This window comes from Trichosurus vulpecula, chromosome 2 (genome assembly GCF_011100635.1).
Source record: "Trichosurus vulpecula isolate mTriVul1 chromosome 2, mTriVul1.pri, whole genome shotgun sequence".
Classification (NCBI taxonomy): Eukaryota; Metazoa; Chordata; class Mammalia; order Diprotodontia; family Phalangeridae; genus Trichosurus; species Trichosurus vulpecula.
In genome coordinates, this window is record NC_050574.1 from 423724327 (window position 1) to 423743576 (window position 19250).

Here is a 19250-nt window from a genome sequence, read left to right on the forward strand (position 1 = left end):
AACTACAAATGTGCCATATCACCATAAACAGGTTTTTTTAGGTCTGTGCTTGTAATATTAATTAAGTTGGGACTTTTTTCCTGTTTTAGAATGCTTAATTAATTGTCTTTGACTGAGCCTTACTAGGTGCAAAGCCCCAGGCCCAAACCCCTATTTACTAGGTGCTAAGCCCATGTGGGTATGAAGCCCCCAGGGCCCTAAGGGGAGTTGCTAAGACCAGAACCAATAGTATGAGCCTAAGTTCTGGTTGCTCAGATGACACTGATGACATCCAAAGACTGTATTAAAAAGAGAGAACAGAGCTGTTTGCTTGAGGCTCTCACTCCTGGAGGATTGTTGGCCTGGGACTCTGGGCAGCCGCTCTAAGAGCCTCCCGGCTCATCAAGCCAGATGTTGATGGTTCTTTGGTAACTATGAATTGTGATATGGTCTGTTTATACTGTGTATGTTTGTAATTTGTTTGTATTTGCTCTGAAGTTCAGGCTGCTGGCTTTTCCTCCTGAACTAAGTGAGTTTATGTATATTCATATATATATAGGATTAAAGTAAGATTGTTAACCCCTTAATGTTACTTTCCTTAGTAAAGCAGATCAAAATGAACCTGTGCTGGCAGAGTTCTTGTTATTGGGCTTGTGTTGGTCTTTCACCCCCACAGCAGCTGCTAGCCGAATTGTTGCAAGAGCACTGTCATTTTTAAAATTTCTATATGTGTACTTATAATAGCATTTGAGAAACATCTCCCCCCCGCGCCAATCTGCACTAAAAGTAATTAAACTAGTTCAGATTATTGTTTGACAAGATAACTAATTATACTTGGACGAACTGATGATGTGCCAAAAAAAATTCATTTGGAGAAGGGGGCATGCAGTAAAGTAACAGATGACTAGGGTTGAAGTAGTAATAATCTCAAACTGTAATATTATATGTGTATGCATATTTATATACATGTAATATAATCTCATAGTAATAACATCTCAGATTTATAGCACTTTAAGGTTTACAAAGTGTTTGACGTACATTACTCATTTAATCTTCACGACAGCCCTGATAGGTAGATATTACATGCAGGTATTATTGTCTCCATTTTAAAGATGAGGAAACTAAGGCACAGAGAAGCTAAGTGACTTGCTCATCACCACACAGCTAATGCCAGACACAGGATTCAAACTCAGGTATCTCCTGACTCTAAATCTGGTGCTTTATCTAATATATGCCCCTACCTCCTCCCAGCCCCACACCTCATTCTCATATTTAGTATGGTTATAGATCTAGGAATCATACATCCTACTAGGAACACATCATGGATATACTTTAGCAAGAACACTTTCCATTCTAAGGAAGAGAACTAGGACTTTATTGTTCCTTATCCCTGTGTCCAAACTAAATCCAAGCTTGGGGGGGGGGGAGAGAGAGAGAGAGAGAGAGAGAGAGAGAGAGAGAGAGAGGTTACCAATGATAAGTGTCAAGGAATAGAAAAGTTGGTAAGTTATTAATAACAACATGCTGCATTTCTATCGTTTATGCCCTTCAAAGAATCTGTAAATGTGAGATAGTGGGAAGAACCCTCCAATTTATGAGGCTGTTACTGAGCATTTTTTGTCATTATTTGAAATGTTTATTACTTAAACTTAATCTCTGTCTGTTGGATATTATAGAATATGCTTTTACTCTCTTAATTTAATTAAAAATACACAATCATCCTGAGGGTTTTCTTTGTTTTTTTTGTACTTAATAGATCAAAGAGGAAAGTACTTGGAAGGAAAGATTCTGGGGACATTTCTGTACGAAGTAAATCAAGAGCTTTCCCTGGCAGTAGCAACAGCAGTACTGTGCCCCCCAGCAACATCCTATCTCCAAACAGCAATGTGCCAACTCCACCAAACAGCCAGAGATCTCCTGGTCTTATCTATCGAAATGCAAAGAAATCTAACACCTCTAAAGAAGAGTTTAAGCTATTGCTTCTTAAAAAAGGCAGTCGGTCTGATTCCGGTTACCGGATGTCTGCCACTGAAATCCTGAAGAGCCCCATCTTGCCCAAATCCCCTGGTGAGCTCCCCATTGATTCCCCCCCAAGCATGGATGAGCCTACCCAAGTGTCACTGGGGGCAGAAGCATTGTCCCCTCTCTCTCCATGCTCCCCAAGAGTTAACGCAGAAGGGTTTTCCTCCAAGAATTTTACCATGTCAGCTTCATCTAGGGTTGGACGTTCCCGGGCACCCCCTGCAGCCAGTAGTAGCCGTTACAGTGTCCGTTGCAGGTTGTATAATACACCCATGCAAGCTATCTCAGAAGGAGAGACTGAGAATTCAGATGGAAGCCCCCATGATGACAGGTCCTCCCAGAGCTCAACATAGGCTGTATAATCTATATAGCCTCACTGTTAAACTAGGAAACACGTTAACGCTGAATGCATTTGGCTTGCATGGGGATGTGAAAAATATAACAGAGAACTCAACAGATATGTGAGGAAGTATCAGTGCTTAAGCTCTGTAATTCTTTGCTTAATTTTGCATTTTCTAGTAGAAATACACTCTAGTCTCCCATGTCTCAATCATTAGCTTCATTTGGTTTATTCCAATTTTATTCTTTTTTGTTAATGTAGTTTTTAAAAATCAAATTTCCATGAAAAGAAAGGGAAAAAAAAATCTTTCTCAGCTGCCCATTTAGGAAAGAAACTTCTTCACTGTTGTGCTTCCCTAGACAGAGATGAAATGACTCTTAAGGATTGGTATTTTTCTACATTAAAATGAACTGAAACAAAGTTTAAAAGAAATGAACTAAACACATGTAAATACCATATTTTTGATAAAAAAAATGTAAATAGAACTATTAGAGAAGAGTGGACATGTGGCAAATTATTTACTGCATACTGTTTATTGAAGACAAAAGAAATAAAATGTCCTAACTGTATTCTGTGAATACCATTTTCATATCAAACATCATGTTTAAATGTCCACAAATATGGCTTTCAGAATGATAATCAAGCCTCAAATCTGAATTTTTACAGTCTTGAAAATAGGAAAATTTCAAGGTTACTTACTGAAATGTTAACTTAAAACCTTATGAATTTAAACCTAACCATTTTTCTTGTAAACTTCAGCACCAAACAAGCTCATAGCAAAGCATAGCTGTGATTTACCATATGGTAACTGGTCAGAATGGAAAGCATGCTTTAAGTTTTTTAAAGAAAGGAAGTCATCATTCTCAGTACAAAGCCCTAAGCAAAAGTACTTGACAGTGTCCTTTAGCCATTTATTTTTAAATGAATTGCTTTAATAAAAATGAGTAGGGGGAATAGAAATCAGTTTTGTGTTATGTTTCATATTAGGCTACTGAGGTACAAAGAATCAGAATCTAATGACTATAATATTTAAACGTTTTAGACAATTAGTTCCAAGTTCTTAAACTAACAATATAAAAAAATGTAAGCATGCAATGGAGCTGTTGATTTATCAGTAAGTATCTGCAATGAGTTTTAAGTGAAGCTTTCTCTTTGTGCTGATGAGATTCATGCTACCTAAATATTAACAGAAATGACACTGTGAAAAATGTAGCTGGGAAATAGGTATGTATATGCATTATTTATATTCATTGTTAAACTGGGAATGGGGGAAAGCTCTGGTTCACAATGCTACATACAACTTTGTCTGGTTTTACTATAACTGCTTGGTGGGGTATAGGGAGGGTGGTGGGTGGGAATGGAAATCTGTCAGAGTAAATGCTCTGATAAAAATGAAGGCAGGGAAACAAGCTGAATTACTTGAAATTACTTGAATTTTCTTGTCTTAAAACTGAGAGAAATATAGTTAGGAGTTGAAATCTACAAATGGTTTTACACCTATGATTTTAACATTAACGGAAACTAATGTTTGAGATTATTTGTCAGAAATGTAAATGGTTACTATTACTTAGAAAATGCTTTGGAATGCGAGAAGGTATAGTGCAGAGGATTGTCTGAGAAGGAAAATGGCCTGTAACAGAATGGAATGAGACTAGGATGATAGAAAAATAATATGGTCACAAAGAAATCAGTAAATCAGTAAATAGCTGGCTTTAAGCATAAGTAAATGGTGATTAGGGAAGTAGGTTGTGTGAAAGGGGTTTTATTACTTTGGTTCAATTCATGCAATGCATAGGAAAGAGCGTCAAAGACGAAAAGTAAGGTTGTCAAAAAGAAAGTTATCTAAAATGTTAGAGAGTTGTTAGATTAAGTTAGGAGACTAGGAGTGTTGGTTGATTTTGCTTTTTTTTTTCCTGGAAAGAAAGAAGAACCTTGATCTCTTCTACGTTTATTACCAAAATGTGTTTTAGAGTTTCTTGCCAACATTGTATGAAGAATGGTTATGCAGTTGTATGCGTGCATGTCCACGTGTGTGTCCACGTGTGTATACTTTGAGAAAGAAAAAATAACTGGCAAAAGAAATCAGTGGGGCAGGATCTCCAAAGTGTTAAAAATTTATACTAAATGGAAAGTGGGTTGATGTTTGAAAATGGACCCTTATCACTCACAGTTAAGTTATCACTCACATACCAGTTAAGAATACCAGCCTCTTCTGATACCACATTGGGAATGTGAATGAATTGGTCTAATATTCTGAAAATTACATGGTGAAATAAAAAATGTTTTTAGATAAATGTGACAAGGTGGCTGAAGCAGTCATTTCCAGTTGTATTAGGTCATTTTTCATAATGTTTTTAATAGCAGTTAATTTGCAGCATGGTTCTTTAGCCTGAAGAAAAAAAATGTATTATGTGTGCTTTAAAAGTAATTCCAAAATATACCTGAGATAAGAAACACCAGAATTGGCTTTAATAAATGTCACCTTTTTTATTACTGATATAAATTTAATTGATAATGGTACCACGTATTTTAAAACAAATATATTGACTTGAATTGTGAGGCAATAAGATATCTTCTATACGTAATGATCACAGAACACTTATAATTATAGTTTTACTTATTTTGTTTAATCTAAAGATCTATGACAAAGTTTCTCTATTTTATATTTTATAGATTTAAAAGCCCAAACAGATATGGATTATAAATCCACTATAGAAAAGAATATTCAGTATAAAAACAAGTGAGGGAAATTAAAAAAGCCAGGAAATTTTAGTGATAATGGAGTATTTTACATGGCTTTAAAGCACTCAAGACAAAGTTTGAGAACTGACTTTAACATCACTGCCATTTTGAAGCAGGGTACATGCATTAAGTAATGTGAGAAACATCATTCCAAACTTTTGTTCTGTTGTTTGCACTGATGTTATTAAAATGATTTTGAAGTTTATGCAACTGTTTCTGTATTCTGTAAAAAATAACCTCCCCTTTCCTTAGTTTTGATTTTGCTTTGGTTTTTGTTTGTTTTGTTTTATTTTTACTGAATAGAGGACATGGAATAATTATAGCAAATAAAGCATCCTGTGTTTGCTTTTGCCAAAGGTCAGTGATTGAGTGCATTTGCTGCAATGGTGGCAGATTTAGAGAAATAGGTTATGACTTAAAGATTTAAAACAATTAAGAAGGTTACAGTGTAACTATTTTGGTACTAGAACCAGTTCGTGCTGGCAGAAAAGACAATGGTTTATGGACTTGCATCCATTTTGTATTTTTGTAATATTTGTAAATATAAACTTTTTAAATTGTTGCAAAGATGGTTTCTTTTGTAAAATGTTTTCCAAGTTTACATTCAATCCAAGCCTTTGTATATTTTAGAGCTGTGCAACACTTTAAGTCTTGTATTTATTTTTAGTAAAAACGGTGACAGTTTCATTGTGAACCCCTCTCAAAAAACGTGTCAGAAAAGTTTGATTACCTAGAAAGTGTGTATAGAAACTGAAAATAAACGTGACTGCAATTCAAAAATCCCCCCTCTCTTCATTGTCCTATAACAAAATGTTATATCTTATCATATTTGAGTTGATAATTCCAATGATCTATCTAAATGCATTAAGTAGTACCCAGATATATTGTATAATAACTTATATAATTTAGGGAAGTGACAATGCCAGTTAAAAATAATTTAATCCCTTTTGTCATATGAGTCCCACGGCACAAAGAGGTTTTTGTTCCCCCTACCAAGAAAACCAGGGAAAATCTCTGTAAAGTACCCACTTATATACTGAGATCAATTCTCAAGAGAAGATTTAACCTCAAAGTCAGTAATGTTCTTATTATTACAATTTTAAAGGTGCTGTATCAGACCAGAAATTTTGAGGCTACTACCTCTGCCTTCACTCCTATGAGCCTCTATTCATAAAATAAATCACCCTGAAGTCTGGTCTCTGATGCACTCATGAAAAACTAAAAGTTTACATACGGTGACCAAAATCCCAGTATCTTTCCTCCTCTGACTAAGGGAATGAGAGTCCTTCACCTGAGAGAACATTTTCCCATTTGTTAGCCACCCCAAATTGTTCTCCAAATATTTCTTCTTGAGCATGTGTCAGGATTTTTTAAAGCACCCAAAGCTTTTAGTAATCTCTACTCAATGGAAAGTGTAACAACCAGGAAAGGATACCAAATAAAGATACAGATGCCATGAGCAGCCATGAGTCTAAGGGTCATACCCCAACCCCAAATTCATGAACACACCATTTTAAGAAACAGACACTATTTTATAAAATTTTCACCTGTGTTGAAGTTTTCAAAGGTTTGCTCCAACCCAAGACAATAAGGGGGTAGGGACAGGGAAATCAAGCCTCTACCTTCCAAGGAAAATCTTGGATTTCACAGAACAAAGACCTGTGGGGTGCAGGAGAAGTAGAGTGCTTGTCCTGTGTCTCTCCCATGAAAAGGCCCCTCTTCTCTGGACCATGCATGCAAACATGTTTCAGTCCTAGGGGGAAGGCAGGGATTCCTCTGGGTGCTTGAAACACATTGGACAATTCAAATGGAAGTCCAAATTCATCCTTCAATAAGGTAAACAGGTTATCTTAAAAGGAAATTATAATTCTTAACGTATTCATGTTCTCAAGACTGACATACCATTTTGCTCTCTTTTACATATATATATGTATACATATATATAAAAACACACACATATATATATACATACATACACATGCATACATATACACATAGATACATACATACATACACATTCACTTATATATATACATAAACACATATATATGCATATTCCCTTCAACTACCCTAATACTGAGGTCTCATGAATCATACACATCATCTTTCCATGTACGAATGTAAACAAAACAGTTCAACTTTAGTAAGTCCCTTGCAATTTCCGTTTCTTGATTACCTTTTCATGCTTCTCTTGATTCTTGTGTTTGAAAGTCAAATTTTCTATTCAGTTCTGGTCTTTTCACTGAGAAAGCTTGAAAGTCCTCTATTTTATTGAAAATCCATATTTTGCCTTGGAACATGATACTCAGTTTTGCTGGGTAGGTGATTCTAGGTTTTAATCCTAGCTCCATTGACCTCCGGAATATCGCATTCCAAGCCCTTCGATCTCTTAATGTAGAAGCTGCCAGATCTTGGGTTATTCTGATTGTGTTTCCACAATACTCAAATTGTTTCTTTCTGGCTGCTTGCAGTATTTTCTCCTTGATCTGGGAGCTCTGGAATTTGATGAAAATATTCCTAGGAGATTTCTTTTTGGGATCTATTTGAGGAGGTGATCGATGGATTCTTTCAATTTCTATTTTGCCCTGTGGCTCTAGAATATCAGGGCAGTTCTCCTTGATAATGTCTTGAAAGATGATATCTAGGCTCTTTTTTTGATCATGGCTTTCAGGTAGTCCAATAATTTTTAAATTATCTCTCCTGGATCTATTTTCCAGGTCAGTGGTTTTTCCAAGGAGATATTTCACATTGTCTTCCATTTTTTCATTCCTTTGGTTCTGTTTTATAATATCCTGATTTCTCATAAAGTCACTAGCTTCCACTTGCTCCAATCTCATTTTTAAAGTAGTATTTTCTTCAGTGGTCTTTTGGACCTCCTTTTCCATTTGGCTAATTCTGCCTTTCAAGGCATTCTTCTCCCCATTGGCTTTTTGGAGCTCTTTTGCCATTTGAGTTAGTCTGTTTTTTAAGGTGTTGTTTTCTTCAGTGTATTTTTCAGTATTTTTTGGGTCTCCTTTAGCAAGTCATTGACTTGTTTTTCATGGTTTTCTCGCATCCTTCTCATTTCTCTTCCCAATTTTTCCTCTACTTCTCTAACTTGCTTTTCCAACTCCTTTTTGAGCTCTTCCATGGCCTGGGACCAGTTCCTGTTTTTCTTGGAGGTTTCTGTTGTAGGCGCTTTGACTTTATTAATTTCTTCTGTCTGTATGTTTTGGTGTTCTTTGTCAACAAAGAAAGAATGCAAAGTCTGAGACTGAATCTCGGTGCGTTTTCGCTGTCTGCCCATATTCCCAGCCAACTAACTTGAGCCTTGAGTTTTTCAGTGGGGTATGACTGCTTGTAGATTACAGAGTTCTATGTTCCACGTTTGGGGGGGAGGTGCCAGCTCTGCCACACCAGCACTGCTCCTTCCCCAAGAACCCCCAACCTGAACTGGGCTTAGATCTTCGGCAGGCTGTGCACCCCTGCTCTGATCCGCCACTTAATTCCTCCCACAAGGTGGGCCTGGAGCCGGAAGTAACAACAGCTGTAGCTGCCCCACCTCCGCTGCCCCCTGGGCTGGAAGCCGAACCGGAACTCCTTCCACTCCCGCAGCTTTTCCCACGAACCTTCTCCGCAGTCTTTGGTGTTTGTGGGTTGAGAAGTCTCGTAACTGCTGCAGCTCACTGAATCAGGGCGCTAGGGCCCCCTCCGCCCGGCTTCTGGTCTGGATGGTCCACGCCGCTCAGGCTGGGCTCAGCTCCACTCCGTTCCCAGCTCCCAGCTCCCAGCTCCGAGCTCCGTGTGGAATAGACCTCACCCAGAGACCATCCAGGCTGTCCTGGGCTGGAGCCCTGCTTCCCTCTGCTGTTTTGTGGGTTCTGCCATTCTAGAATTGGTTTAGAGCCATTTTTTATAAGTTTTTGGAGGGTCTCAGTACAGAGCTCACACTATTCCCTGCTTACCAGCCGCCATCTTGGCTCCACCCCCATACCATTTTTCTAACTCAGCTCAAGCGGAGGATCTGGTAAATATTTCATCAAGGGCTACCTAAATATTTAGGTGGATAACCTGACAGCTAGGAAGAACTGATTTCAAGCTCCATCTCTGCCGCATTCTGGCTGTTTTCCTCTTAGCACGTCACTTAATGTATCAGCGTTCTAAGCAACAACCTAAATCTCTAAGCTGCAGAGAACGGGCCAATCCATTCTGGTAAATTCCCTGATGATGATGTTCCCTATATCAACGAGAACGTGGGTCAAATCCCAATCCCCCATCTAGAACATTTTCCTCTTAGAACTATCTGAAGAAAAGAACATATTTTCAGCTTCTGCTTTCTCAGTACTCAGTGTAGTCCTCTGTGACAGGGAGACAGGTATACTTACCTTTAAATACTGTAGCCTTCCTCTTCAGAGGAACCATCTGGTAGTGATGCTTCAAGTGACTACTCTTTTCTGTCTTACTTACAAATATAATGTAGTTGATACCCCTTTACAAACTGCAAATAAGGAAAACAAGTCACTGTGTCATCAGATAAAGTCTAAGAAGGCTAAAAATTTGAACTAGCCCTCCTCATCACTACTACTCTTGGCACTAAAATGTGGTTTTGCAATTGCTCGATCCTTATTTCATGCTTATTTATCCATTCTCCAAATGTGATCTATATGTCATTTTATTATAGTTTAAAATTTGCAAATTGTATACTTTTACTTCTGGTTCAATTAATGATGGTGGCTTCCAGGTGGTAAGGTGGTCTTCAAAACCAGGCCTTTCTGACTTCAATTCCAGTACCCAATCTAATATGCCACAGGGCTATCTAAATAAAAGCTGAATCATTCTTCCTAGTTCTTCTGATGGGTTTTGTAACTTCAGGCAGAGACAAGTGAGATGGGTTGTATCCAGGTCCTTGTGCCCCACTTCACTAGCTTATAGACTAGAAATTTTGATTAGCAATGACTTTAGGGATCATCAAATGGGGATCCTATTCTGCATTCCATTTTCGGCTGCACCAAAAAGTAGAACAACACAAAATATGAAATGTGGCAATTGACTAAGATGGCATAATGGGAAAAGTAGCTACAAAATATTCCCCCAACAAGCCTGTGGCATGCTTTCCCATAAACACATGCAGTATAAGAAGACACAAAGCGTATGAGGGCAGTAAGATGTATATGTAAGAAACACAGATAGCCAGGGCTACTGATTCCTCTGATGACGCTGGACTCTCTCTTGAGTACACAGCTGGCTCACTTAGTTGTTGTCAGAGGTTGTGCTCCTTGAAGCCAATGAAAGTGTATCAGGTTATCTAAATCTGCAAGCAGGTTATTTAAAAAGCAAAACAAACTGAAAAGAGCTCTAAAGCAGTGTGGAACCTCCAAAGAGGGTTTCAACACTTGGCTTTGGCTACTCAGAGTTTCTAGAACATTAGGTAAACCTTATTCTATGTACCTGAAATGCTAAGGATCTAAGATAGCTATCTAGACTCGTGCCCTAAATGACTACCTCTCTCTATATGTGCCAATCTGGAAAGTATGTGTCTCTGCTTTCTTAATGGTGTCTCAAACTCTAACACTGACTCTCCAAATTCTAGATTGAGTGTCTCCTTCTGGAAAAATCATTCTCCTTGAAGATGTCATACTGCTCTGAGTCTAAATTACATCAAATTCTATTCCCTCTCCATGGCTATTTAAAGCCCTGAAGGGGTATGGACAATTTTCATTCATCCAGTGATATACTCCTTCATATTCAATATGAAAAAGCAATCATACTTTGTAAAGGGAAAATAGGCTGTTAACACTGTGTTAAAACATTAACAAAACATCAAATCTTCCTCCTACAATCTCTCTGCCCTGCCCCAGTTAAATATTTGCCAAACCCACCAAATCAATCATGTTGCTTATGGGCATGTTTTTCTGTAATCTCAATTATGGATAGCAGTCTACTGACTTGGGGAGGATGAATGATTGTCCTCTCAGATACCTCTCCCAGTACTTTATGCCAAAGAGTCTCAGCAAAGTCCACATGACAGTTCTTAAACAATCTAAAAATTACTTAATTTTTAGGAAGTCCAGGTCTACCAGCTGGTGAGTCTAAGGGTCATACCCCAACCCCAAATTCATGAACACACCATTTTAAGAAACAGACACTATTTTATAAAATTTTCACCTGTGTTGAAGTTTTCAAAGGTTTGCTCCAACCCAAGACAATAAGGGGGTAGGGACAGGGAAATCAAGCCTCTACCTTCCAAGGAAAATCTTGGATTTCACAGAACAAAGACCTGTGGGGTGCAGGAGAAGTAGAGTGCTTGTCCTGTGTCTCTCCCATGAAAAGGCCCCTCTTCTCTGGACCATGCATGCAAACATGTTTCAGTCCTAGGGGGAAGGTAGGGATTCCTCTGGGTGCTTGAAACACATTGGACAATTCAAATGGAAGTCCAAATTCATCCTTCAATAAGGTAAACAGGTTATCTTAAAAGGAAATCAAACTCAGAAAAGGCTCTGAAGAGGTGCAGAACTTTGAAAAAAGGATTAAATACTTAGGGTTGGTTACCCAGAGTTTCTAAACCATAAGGCAAATCTTATTCTATGTACCTGTAGTGCATGAGGATTTAAGACAGCTGTCGAGACTCACATCATAGTAAGACAAGTAGTCTAGGTCTGCTAAAAAAAAAAGAAACCTAAAAGTTAAAATAGATGAACTCTTTCAAAATACTCTAGAGTCTAGGCAAATTGCTAAACACCAGAATTCTAAGGATACAACATCCATACTATTCCTATTAACTTCTATACTCAAAATCAGTACAGTAAGACAATGGATAGTAATATAAAAACCCTATAAAAAGCCCTATAAAAGTTATCTCACAGAAATTGGTCTGAATTTTAAAGGAAATAAACCAGAAAACTAACTATACAATTACAGTATAAAACAAAAGAAGAAAAAATGCTAATTTTTCTCCAGGAGATCTCCACAGTGCTAAGGCATACAAGGAGTCCCAGTTGCAGAATTACTCCAATGGGTCCCTATACAAATGTAAGGCATCTCAAATATATTTCTGAGGAAGCCTCCACAAGATAACACTCCTCTAAGTTACCTCCCCAACTTTGTACTCACAAGTTTGCAGATCATGAATCCTCAGGGCTCCACAGTATATTTTATGGGTTCCTTCCTCACACCCCTCCAGTAGTATTTAAAAGTAAAACAACATCCCAGCTTTCCTAGAGATGTAGTCATAACAAATCCATCTAAATGTCACGCAGCACAATTCAATTTCTCACGATCCCAAATGAAGTCCAAAGGCAGACTAGGATTTGAATCTGGAAGTAAAGAACACAAGAAAGGTATAATCAGTTTGCAACTGGTATTTTGTAGCTTCCACAATTGGACAGGATTGAGCCGGAAACTCTCTGAGTACCAGCTTCTATATCTGTGTTTTCCGCATTGTTTTTATGGAGTTGGAGTTGGCAACAATGGTTGGTGGTGGAAGCCTAACGCAGTGGTTCCCAACATTTCTTGTTCCATAGGCCCTTTTCAACAATTATGACAACGAAAAGATGCTCTGAACAGTCACGATAATCTAATATACTATTTTTCCAGATGTATTCATTAAATGGTTACAATAACTATAATGATAACTTTTGCTCAGAAAATCTCCAAATTAAAATTTACATTATGTAATTATAATTATAATATATAAAATTTTCTTCTACCTATAACTATGAAAACTTTAAATATAAAGTTTAAAAATAATTACATGAATAATATAATACAAATATTGTATGTGAGATATTCTGAAAGAATTAAAAGTAATCCAGCAAGAGCTTATAAATAAGACTTCATATGAAAATTCTTTAATTTACAAATTGAATATAAATATTTAACTTATTTAGTGAAATAAGTTATAATTTGGATATTTAAATATGCAGCAATCACATATAAACTTAATTTCAATGTTGGACTCTTTTATCTGAACAAAAGCTTCCAATATTTGTCTCAACACCAGACCAACAGTCTTAAATTTGCTTTTGTATCAAGTTTATTTCTGCATTTTAATTTAAAACAAGAATCAAGTAAAATGCTCATGTATAAATATGTGATAGAAAATGGAAGGATAATTTTATAAATTCTTTTGGAGATAAAAAAAATTCATTTTGTAATTTTTAGCCACCTAACCAATCAACAAATATGAAGTTACTTTATAAAATATTTAATTTTCTATTGGCGAATGACAAGCCCTATTTTAGAGAATAAATATATTTAAAGTACAACTGTATATATTGCTTAATTTTAACAATGTTTTTATGTGTACTTTATATACTTAGTGTACATGTATTACATATATCTATCTGTATATATACACTAACCTTTGTAAGGAAAGAATCTCTTCAGAAGTGACTTTCTTTTCTTCTACCACTGACATTCCCATAGGTACTGTACTGAACAACTGACCAGTATTACCAGCCAGTTCACTTCATAAACTTCCATATAAGAAACAGTCACATAAGTGGAGAATAAGTTTAAATTGGAAAAGTCTTAATACTGAAATGAGAGGCAAGATTTTTTTCTATGGAATATTTGTGATGGTCCATGATGGTTTCAAGATGTATCGTAATGTACATGACCAGTGATCATAGTTTTCTGACAGCCTGACATCTTGCATTGCAAGAACATAAATGTCTGTAACATTTTGGTCACATAATTACACAGCTGTTGAGATATAATTACAGGGTAGGAGAGAGGAACAAGGAGCTACTCTGGTGCAGTATATAAAATGTAAATGAAGGTATGCCCATGCATCTGACTCTGTTGGAAATAGAATCCTTATGGAGGTTTGTAAACAACTTGATTACAGGTTGAGAAACTGCAAGAGCATATTGCACTGAGTCAGAAATGGTCACAATTTGATGCAATTGCTGCATGAATACCAAAACCACTCTACACATTATCATGACAGTTTCAAATCACTGAAGAAACAAACCTATAATATTTTAAACACACATATGCTTGTTGTCATAGAGGGACAATACATTTATAACATAATTGGGCAATTATTTACTGTCACCATTAAAGAACCTCAAGGGATTTGTGAACCACTAAATGAGAATTACTGGTCTAGAGGCTCATTCCAATCAATAAACAAAAATTCATTAAGGCTGTATGAGGGAAAAAGAATAAATGCACTGTCCATGTTTATATCTGAGAAATCTGAAGGTCAAAGCAGACAGGTTTACTTCTCTTAACTTCCATTCCCCCAGGGTGCACCAAATCATAAGAGAATATCGTTACCTGTCAGTTCAAATGAGAATTTTTTTCTCTATCCCCTAAAGTAGGGGCGTTTCATAGTATTTTTAATCAACTTGGAGAAAGTGGAATAAAATAAAATCATTCCAAAGGAGAGAAACACCAATTCTACTCATTCTACATATATAAGATAGGAAATATATAAATTCTGTGTTGTACAAACATCCACCAGTTTTAAAATTTGTTTATATGTAATATGTGTGTTCCCATGTAAGATATGTATATCTTTACAAGTTGTGGAAATGTTTAGACTCACAGTTCAGGAGAGGCATGGATAGATATCTCTGGAGTCGGGCCTACCTTTCTCCAAGGAAGACTGGGTCATGCAAAAGGGCCATGAAACTGGGTACTCCTTTCTCTAGTCTCCAAAGAGATAATGGACCAGAATTATATCTGTTCCCTCAAATATTGTTGTTCTAGGGTTACAATAGAAGCCATTTCAGTGGCTGATAGTCCTTAAGGTTACACTTTCCAACTTAATCCCTCCCTGCTCATATAAAGCAACCAAAGTCACTCTCTGAACCACTTAGGAGCCTTCCCTTCTACATACACAATAGAATGCAAAATGTCCCAGAGTTGGACATAAACTTAAATACATTTTCACTTTAAAAATTTGAGTTCTTTTTTCCCCACTTATATGTTCCCATTATTATGAGAAGAGTTCCATTAAACTCCATTTACTTAACGAAGATATCCAGTATAAACTGAGTTTGAAGGCCTCTTCATTCTTCATTAAAGAGAAATGAAGTGATTTGATGCAGACCTGGCAAATTAATAAAATGAAACTCTTTTGGTCATTTGTATAGAGGTGAATGCTTTCAGTTCTGATTGATATTTTTGTATCAAACTTTTGTTAAGAAATTCTTTACAATGCGTTCCTAAATCACTTGCTCTTTAAAATGTGTGTTTTTTCAAAAATAGACATCACTCTATGGACAGCACATTTAAGGAGGGATTGTTATGAGGAATCAACCTTGTGATTTCATAAGAGTGGACTCTAAATGTAGAAATTTTCTTCACAAAAGCAGATGGGCAACTCTTCTGTGACATATAGACATATAGAGCTGCCTGTGACACTAAGATGTTAAATGACTTGCTTGATGTCACCCGATAATGTGTGTGACTATAAAAATTTTTTGTTTCTTCCACTAGTACTATGGCAGCAGCATCTTATATACTTTATGGTGAACTAAGGTCTTAATACAAATAAAATCAACTAATATAGCTTCTTTGCCTCCATGATTGTCTTATTAACATATTGTCTAACTTGACATTCCATTAATGTAGAATCTACACTAGACCAAAGGAAAAAAAAAAGAGATTAGGTTTAACTGTTGGGATTTTCCTGATGACTTTTAATGTGTTTGTGTTTTTCTTTCATGTTAACCTGCCTTTGGTTTAAATTTTATCTTCTTTACCATAATCTAAGGCAGAGGTGTCAAACACATGGCTTACAACACTCCTGAGTCTGACCTGAACTAGATTAAAATGTAATTGGGAAATATTTAGCAAAATAAATAAAGTTACAATAGAACATAGATAATGTTAATATGTGGTTTTCCAGTCAGTATCTGGCCCACATGTCCAGTTTAATGGCCTCCACTTCTATTTGAGTTCGTTATCACCACTGAGGGAACAAATTTCCATTTTTTTTTTTAGAAGTCAATGTCATGTTATTTTTGGTTTCCAATTCTCTAAAAATATGGATTGCCTTATGAATTTACATGTCATCCTTGTACAAGCGGCCATGCTAATCTCTGTATTGTTCCAATTTTAGTATATATGTGCAAGTACCAATTTCCTTTTCTAGGGGTATATCATTGCTCTTTTCATCTTCAAATTTATTGAAAATACCTCTCCACAGAAAGCTTCTTTCATTTTACAGAACTAGGTTGTCCAGGACTACTGGAAACAGAGCTTAAGATTTCATACTATTTCGGGCCTATATTCCTCAGTTGCTATTGATAAGGTGAGTTTTCATGAGGGAATGATAACACAAGGAAATTCATCCCCAGGAATATTAGGAGTTGCATAGCATTTACATATGAAACTGATGGGAGCAAAGCAAGGTTGGTTTAAACCAGAGTTGTTGCTCTGGCTCCTCTTCTTTCAAGAGTTCTTCTCACTTTTTTTCTTTCTATTGCTTTTCTTCTTCCTCAGACTCTGATTCCTGTTTTATTTGTGGTTGCTTATGCTTTCCCGACTCTAGGAAGAGAAGAACATTTTCCAAGTGGATAGGATCTTAGTTTAAATTCCTCACTTGATAAACATTATTTCCCACCTTCTTCAAGATCTACAGAAACTCATCATCTTACAGGAGAACACCAACTCTGAAACTCCTTCTCGGTACCCCTGCTTTGGAGCTTCTTCCTCCCTCTGATTGGAGTAGGTGGAGGATAGACATAACAACCCTTCCCAGATTCTCTACCACTTAAGGAAGGGTCCCAGGACATTCACTTCATCATGTCTACTCTCCCTCCCCAGCTGCTCTCCTGGACTACATCATCTTCAGAAGCTCAGCATCCTGCAAGATGAAATCAACTCTATAACTTCCATCTCCTCCTACCATTTTCTACCAGGGTTGCAGGACTTCATCATGTCCCCATGCTGGGTACCCTAATCTGCCCTTCCCGCCACCTGCTTTTAGCTTCTTTTTATGTACTATCTTGTCTCAGATTGTGAGCTCCTTAAAGGCCAGGACTGTCTCATGCCTTTCTTTGTATCCCTAGTGCTTAAGGGGAATGCTTGGCACATCATAGGTACTTAATGAATGTTTATTGACCCTGACTCAGTAAAATGTAAACTTCTCAAGGGCAGAGGCTTCTGATTTTTTATTTTCATTAGGTAGTACAGTGCCTTGTCCATAGCTTAATAAAGAAACTGATACCCAGGGAGGTTGTGCCTTGACCATGGATGGTGGCAAAACCATAAAGATAACAGCTTTCTAGTTTTTCATCCAGTCACTCAACATGTATAGAGCTGCTTCCATGGGGAAAAATACCATAGTTCTTAACCTTATCTTTTTTTCCTCTTTTCCATATTTACTTCCTGTCACTCTGGGGAGTAGATTGCCCATAAAAAATGTTTACAAAGCAGGTGATTATTAAATGCTTGTTGGGAGTCAGGAAAAATATGTTTTTGGCTTCACATCTTTTTTACGTAGCTCGCAGCAAAAAGGGTTGGTTCAAGGACGATAACAGCACGATAATAATGGTAATATCTAACATTTCTATAGTGCTATGTTCCAGGTATCGTGTCAATGCTTTACAATTACAACCTCACTTGATCTTCAAGGCTACTCTGAGAGGTAGGTGCTGTCATTACCTTTCCCCCTTTCACAGAAGAGAAAACCCGAAACAAACAGGTTAAGCGACTTGCCCAGGGTCACACAGCTAGTAAGGATCTGAGGTCGACTTTGACCTCAGGTCTTCCACACTCCAGGCTCAGCGATCTATCTACTGTGCAACCTGGCTGCATGCATCTTACCAGGGGAAATTTTTTTTTTAAATGTTTCTTGAGCTTTTCCATTAGTTGGGCTTCGAAGACCACACTCATACATCGCCGAAATCTTGTCTGTATTATGGGAATTCCCTTCTTCCTATTTCTGGGAATAAGATCGGTACGGATGGAAAGGGAGCAAAGTTGTTTCACCCCTTGTTGCTACTTGGTGTGGGAGGAGGGCAGGAACACTAACCGATCTCTATGAACACTATTAAGGACGGAAGGACACAAACGGAAAAAGAGAGAAGGATGGGCGTGAGTCCACAGAGTGGGATACATTTTCTGCTTCCGTTTGGGTTTCCGCCAGTGCCCGAGGGGTACCGTTCGAACCGGGCGCCACTGCGCAGCCGCAGAAATGTAAAAGAGTTTGGTGCTCTCGTCGCCCGTCGAGCCCCTTCCGTTTCAACGCCATCTTCCAGCCCCACCCACCTGTGCCAACGGAAACCCGAGCCTGTGGCGGTGCAGAGACCGAGCCAGAGTGGAGGAATACCCGGCCCCGGCGTCTAAGACATGTCTGAGGAGCAAGGTAAAGCCGCGCTACAGACTTCTGACTGGTTGGGGGTGGGGGGTGGGGAATAAGGGCTAAGTTTTTCCTCCTCTCCGCCGCAGCCAAAGGGAAGGGAAGGAAAACGCTCCGTCATCGTTCGCAACGGCTCTAAGGAAACGCCTAGAAAGAGGCTCGCCAACTCCCGCCCCTTTCTTCGACGCCACTCTGGATTGGCCAGTCCACAAAAGGGGGTGTGTCGCGGCCGCCAATTGGTCAGGAGTGTGGTCGGTTGCTTTGTGGGGGGTCTCGCGCCAAGATACTTTTTCCATTCTGCCGTCTTGGTGTTTCCCCCTCCCTCCCCTCCCCGCCTCCCCCGGTACTCCGAGGGTTTGAAGGGAGTAGCCGAGGGTGAGACCCGGAAGAGAGCCCGGGAAAGAGCAGGGAGGGAAGTAGAAGTGCGCTTGCGCGCGCGCTGTTCTCGTAACTTCACGCTGAGTTCCCAGGAAACGAGGAAAGGGCTGGGCATGGTGGGGACCAGAAAATGACCAGAAAAGGGTCTCCCGGCATAAGGGGGCGACTGGTGCTCGGTTCGCCATACCCTGTGCTTGATGCGACCGGAACAGCTGGTGCTTCCTCTTCCTTCAACGTCCCCGGGCAGGCGGCGGGCTCAGCTTGGGCTCGTCGGGGCGCAGAGCCGGGGACCTCGGGAGTCCGGGAAGGGGGTTTCTCCAGGTCACAGATTCGGAACCTTGTGTATCATGTCTCCCCCCCCCCCCCGAAACCTGGGGAACATTTATCAGAATGAATCACGTTATTAAGCGTTTAAGTGCCTCCTACTTTCCAGGGGCTGTGCTGAGCGCCGGGGATACAAAGCAAGCCCCCCCCCCAATAGTTTTTAGATGA

The 19250-nt window shown here is 38.5% G+C and overlaps 2 protein-coding genes and 1 non-coding gene across 3 annotated transcripts in view; 2 read left to right on the plus strand and 1 right to left on the minus strand.

Moving 5' to 3' along the window:
- The window catches only part of NHS (NHS actin remodeling regulator), a 52706-nt gene extending 50081 nt beyond the window's left edge, over positions 1–2625 (plus strand). The window contains exon 9 of the mRNA XM_036744188.1: positions 1736–2625. Coding sequence (XP_036600083.1) covers positions 1736–2354 — 619 coding nt within the window. The 3' untranslated portion in view covers positions 2355–2625. The remainder of the gene's footprint in view (positions 1–1735) is intronic.
- A 13430-nt stretch (positions 2626–16055) lies between these two features.
- On the minus strand, positions 16056–16157 carry LOC118840503. Its single transcript, XR_005009691.1, has one exon. It is a non-coding gene; the product is annotated as a U6 spliceosomal RNA (small nuclear RNA).
- A 2102-nt stretch (positions 16158–18259) lies between these two features.
- Positions 18260–19250, plus strand: part of BEND2 (BEN domain containing 2) — a 46410-nt gene continuing 45419 nt past the window's right edge. The window contains exon 1 of the mRNA XM_036745450.1: positions 18260–18386. Within this exon, the coding sequence (XP_036601345.1) occupies positions 18371–18386 (16 nt within the window). The 5' untranslated portion in view covers positions 18260–18370. The remainder of the gene's footprint in view (positions 18387–19250) is intronic.